The 4,796-nt window shown below is 39.4% G+C and overlaps 1 protein-coding gene across 1 annotated transcript in view; it reads left to right on the top strand.

Moving 5' to 3' along the window:
* Window positions 1-1,925: 1,925 nt before the first annotated feature.
* LOC102753850 (E3 ubiquitin-protein ligase TRIM69) overlaps window positions 1,926-4,796 on the top strand; it is a 6,321-nt gene continuing 3,450 nt past the window's right edge. The window contains exons 1-3 of the mRNA XM_015557635.1: window positions 1,926-2,458; window positions 3,933-3,955; window positions 4,040-4,164. Coding sequence (XP_015413121.1) covers window positions 2,111-2,458; window positions 3,933-3,955; window positions 4,040-4,164 — 496 coding nt within the window. The 5' untranslated portion in view covers window positions 1,926-2,110. The remainder of the gene's footprint in view (window positions 2,459-3,932; window positions 3,956-4,039; window positions 4,165-4,796) is intronic.

The following is a 4,796-nucleotide window of genomic DNA, read 5'->3' as shown; positions in this document are numbered from 1 at the left end:
GTCCAAAGAAATACTTTTCATTTTGAAAATTTCAGTCTAGTGGCTGTGTGGAGAATGAATTAAGAGAGACAATGACAAGAATAATGTTTAGAAAGCTACCACATGACCCCGTAGAACAGTGATGGTGAACCTTTTGAGCTCAGCGTGTAAGCATTTTGAAAAACCCTAACTTAACTCTAGTGGCGTGTCACAGATAGAAATTTTTTGATCTTTGCAACCATAGTAAAACAAAGATTTATATTTTTGATATTTATTTTATATATTTAAATGCCACTTAACAAAGAAAAGTCAACCAAAAAAATGAGTTCGCGTGTCACCTCTGACACACATGTTATAGGTTCGCCATCACTGCCATAGAATGATGATAGTAGCTTGGTCTAGAGAGGCAATGGAGATGGAAAGACGTAAACAGCCTCAGCATATGCTTTGGAGATTAAAAAAATAATAACCTGGATGGAGTGATTCATTAGATGTTAGGTGTGAGTGTAGATGTCAAATAGACAGTTGGATATAGAATGAGAAGGAAAAAGCCATAAGTAACTGTAGAACTAACAAGACTAAGAAATAGCAGTGAAAGGAAAGCTAGAAAAGTATGAGCTAGACTAGAGCCATGGTTGGCAAACTGTGGCTCACAAGCCACATGCAGCTGTTTGGCCCCTTGAGTGTGGCTCTTCCTAAGCCTTAGGAGTACCCTAATTAAGTTAATAACAGTGTACCTACCTATATAGTTTAAGTTTAAAAAATTTGGCTCTCAAAAGAAATTTCAATCTTGTACTGTTGATATTTGGCTCTGTTGACTAATGAGTTTGCTGACCACTGAGCTAGAGGAAAGAGAGAGTTAAGACAATTTTAAGAGTACAATAACAATGATGGACCATAGAATCCAAGCTAGATAAAAAAGGGACATAAAGACAGAAGAAGTTGAAGAAATAGAAACGAAGGGGTCATTACACAGGTTTCAATGAGACCCAAAATTGCAACAAGGATACCTGAGTAAAAAGTTAATTTTGGAGATGGTGAAATTACTGGGGATGATAAAATCCTCAGTGTAACTAAGAATCTACACTAATAAAAGACAAAGATGCTAATTAATCATACCTTTGCTACACCCATCAGCCAATCAGAAGAGTATGCAAATTAACCCAACAAAGATGGCCGTTAAATTTGCATACTGCAGGTGGGGCGCCCCGCTGCCATCCGGGCCTCCCATGTGCGACCCAGGGAGGCGGGGCAGGCATCGCGGGATCGGGCCTGCCATCTGCCACCCGGGGAGCGGGCCTAAGCCAGTAGGTGGTTATCTCCCAAGGGGTCCCAGACTGTGCGAGGGCACAGGTTGGGCTGAGGGATACCAGCCCCCCACCAGTGCACAAATTTTTGTGCACCGGGCCTCTAGTTAATAGACAAAGGTGGAAATCATTAGAAATGAGAATAAGGAATCAAGAAGCCAGGATATCAGGTGGCTCACCTATGAGGATATTGAGGTCATCTAAGAAAAGAGCTGCAAGTATATCAGTTATCAATTTTAGTGCTTCAAACATTTCCCAACTCTTCTTTTTTTTTTAAAAAAAAAAGTTTTTTGTTGATTTTTTTTAGAGAGAGGAAGGGAGAGGGAGAGAAACATCAATGTGAGAGTGGAACTTCAATGGGCTGCCTCCTGCATGCCTACAACCTGGGCATGTACCCTGAAAGGGAATTGAACCAGCAACCTTTCAGTGCATGGAACAATGCGCAACCAACTGAGCCACTCTGGCTAGGGCTCCCATCTCTTCTTTTATATTGTCTTGGCAGCAGGAGTGTCCCCTCCCACCCCCCCAGTTCTGATGTTTTGATTTCTCGAGAAGGATATTTCTTTCCACTTCCTTATGACCCCAGTCTAACAGTATCACTTGGTAGATATTGGCTTATACTTGTAGGTAGGAGTTTGATTAACCCAGAGTCTTATTTCACATGGCAATGGTTACCACCTCAGTACTGCAATAGGAACCTGCAGGTTACTTTTGACTCTTTCATCCTGAATTGCTAAACTAGCTGAGAAAGAAGGAGTACGTCTCCCCATCTGCCACAAAAAGGGCTCCTTTTAGTATGGCTCAATGTTGATATTGCATTTTTTATGCATTTTCCTATTATGGTATTTCCCAAGTTGTGTGAGTATTGTTGGTGTGGGCCCCCATCCCCAAGAGCTAGTCTCAGGAATTACCCTGGTGATGATCATGGAGGTTTCCAGGACAACAAGCTACATCTGCAGCAGCACATCTCCGTGGAGTTTCTAAAGCTGCATCAATTTCTGCATGGCAAAGAAAAGGACATTTTAAAGGAGCTTCGGGAAGAGGGGAAAGTCTTGAATGAGGAAATGGAGCTGAATCTGAACCAGCTTCAGGAACAGTATCTCCTAGTCAAGGAGATGTTGGTGAGCATCCAGGCACGGATGGACGAGCAGAACTCCTTCAACTTTCTCAAAGTAAGACTCCATATCAATGACTGGGTACGCTACTAGGGGAAAGAGGGCCAGAAAGGATATAGAAGCAGCTTTTCCCCACAATGAAGGGGAAAAAATCTGCCAGGGGTGGTGGAGGGAGGTGAAGGGGGAAATGCGGGACATCTGTAATAATGTCAACAATAAAAAAATAAATTAAAAAATTCTCTGGGGGAAAAGCAGGAAGCTACTTTTGCCTTACACTCGATAGAAAGCTTTCCTTTCACCCCCCTAGAAAGGAAGACAATAAAGCGCCAATAATAACCGTATGAATTAATATTTTAATATTTCTTCATAAAGAACTTTTGAAGCTTTATTTCTTAAAAATAAAATGTTGCAACCTAAGCTGTATCTTTGGCCCTCAGAAATCATACATTGACCTGTTTGAAAAGCTATTTGTCAGTATTTGGTCATTGAAAGTTCACTTCTAATGTGGCGTTGGTTACCACTTCAGCATTCAGTAGCTTAACTAGCCAGAGTGGGGAAAAGTGGCCTTGGGGTGAGAATACCCACTGCAAGCATGTCAAACTCAAAGGCTAACATGGGCCACATAAACAAGGTTTAAGTTTATGTGGGCTGCAAAAAACACAAAAACTTCAATTTTCATAGACACGTAGGTTTATTTCGATAGAAACATGCTGAATACAAAGGGCTGGAATGAATGAATCATTAACATAAAATAATAGAACATTTTAACAAAAATTAATATTTTTTTTCTTGAACGTTAACTTACCAGATACTGAATAACTGCACAAATTAACAAGTGTAACACAAAACTATTTTTCTTGTACTCTGTAAGCGAAGTATTTCCTGTTGTGCACACCAAACAAGTCAGTACAAGACTAATGACATGGCAGTGCTAAAATATTCGCTGCTAAAATAATGAATATTAGTGCTATTTAGTAAATTCGGGTGCTAAAATATTCGCTGCTAGTATTAGTGCAGAGAAATGATGCGCCTGTGTGTAAGGCGCGTAAGGGAAATGAATGCAACATGATTATAGTAATCAGTCATTAGCAAACATTGTAGTTCATTATTAATAATTCTGTATAACAGGATATTATAAAAATGAAGTTACAAAATTTTTATTAAAACGTTTCTTACATACTGTTATATTGGCTGGGCCGCAAAAAATTTTCATTGTGGGCCGCATGTGGCCCGCGGGCCGCGAGTTTGGCATGCTTGACCTCTTGTATTCTCCTGAGACTATAGCAGTATAGGGAAATGTAGCCTAACCTTAACTTCTCTCTTATTCCATGTAAAAGGGAGCTAGAAAATAAGAGCAAGATAAGACCAGCTTATCTTGGGTTAGATGAAGGAGGCAGATCAGAAAACACACATGGAGGATGAGAGGTGGTGATGGGTCCCAGTATTGACAATCAAATCCCAGGGATGAGTATCACCAAAGAAATTTCTGCAGTTGATGAACAGGCATCTAATTTCTCTTTTCCTCTTCTAGGACATCACACCTTTCTTAAATAGGTAAGTGGTATTTCCATATGGTATTCTTACCCTATCTTCAGTCCCTGGAGAATATCTAAAATAAATTATTTATGTCCCGTGCAGCTTGGAGAAAGGAATAAAAGTGCTGACACCCAGAGAGCTTATCTCCAGAAACCTGAACTTGGGCCTGTACAAAGGTCCCATCCAGTACATGATGTGGAGGGAAATGCATTCCATTATCTCTCCAGGTATCAGTGGGTAGCAGCTATTGGTTCCTGGGGCTCCTAATGTATGTTTCATCTGTGGGACCTCTTCTGTGGCCCTAATTAATACGTTAGAGTCTGGGACAGGGGGAAGAGTAGAGTTTAGCAAAAGAAAGCTAGTTGGTATGACTGAATTTCTTCTGGTACCATGACTTAAGAATTTATGGCTTTTTACTGGTAAACAGAGTCTAATGTCAGAACTACCTCGCAGCCTATGATTTTAATTGTTCTATCAAATGTGACAACTAATATTTTATACTGTTTTGCTAAATCAGTTATATAAATCCCTGGAACTTTTCTGCCCTGAAGGAGGAGTTTATTATATGTACTCTTTGAATGTAATAGGGTTTTTATAGGTCCTTTTTGTTTGATGTTCATAAAATGGAGTATAATATTTTAGAAGATTGTTTAGAGATCTTCAGTGCTTCAAAAAACAGCAACAACAACAAAACACCCAATAATTCAAATAGGTGTGCCTAATATGAACTCTAAGTTTTTGTCATCCTGCAGATACCAAAGAATTGAGCAGGACAAAAGAACACAAATGGCATTTCAATAACATAAAATTCTAAATAAAAATATTTATATAAATACAAAGTTCTAAAAAAATTTTTTTC

Source organism: Myotis davidii, unplaced genomic scaffold, assembly GCF_000327345.1.
Source record: "Myotis davidii unplaced genomic scaffold, ASM32734v1 scaffold46, whole genome shotgun sequence".
Classification (NCBI taxonomy): Eukaryota; Metazoa; Chordata; class Mammalia; order Chiroptera; family Vespertilionidae; genus Myotis; species Myotis davidii.
Note: the sequence above shows the minus strand (reverse complement) of the source record. Positions and strands in the feature narration are given on the sequence as shown.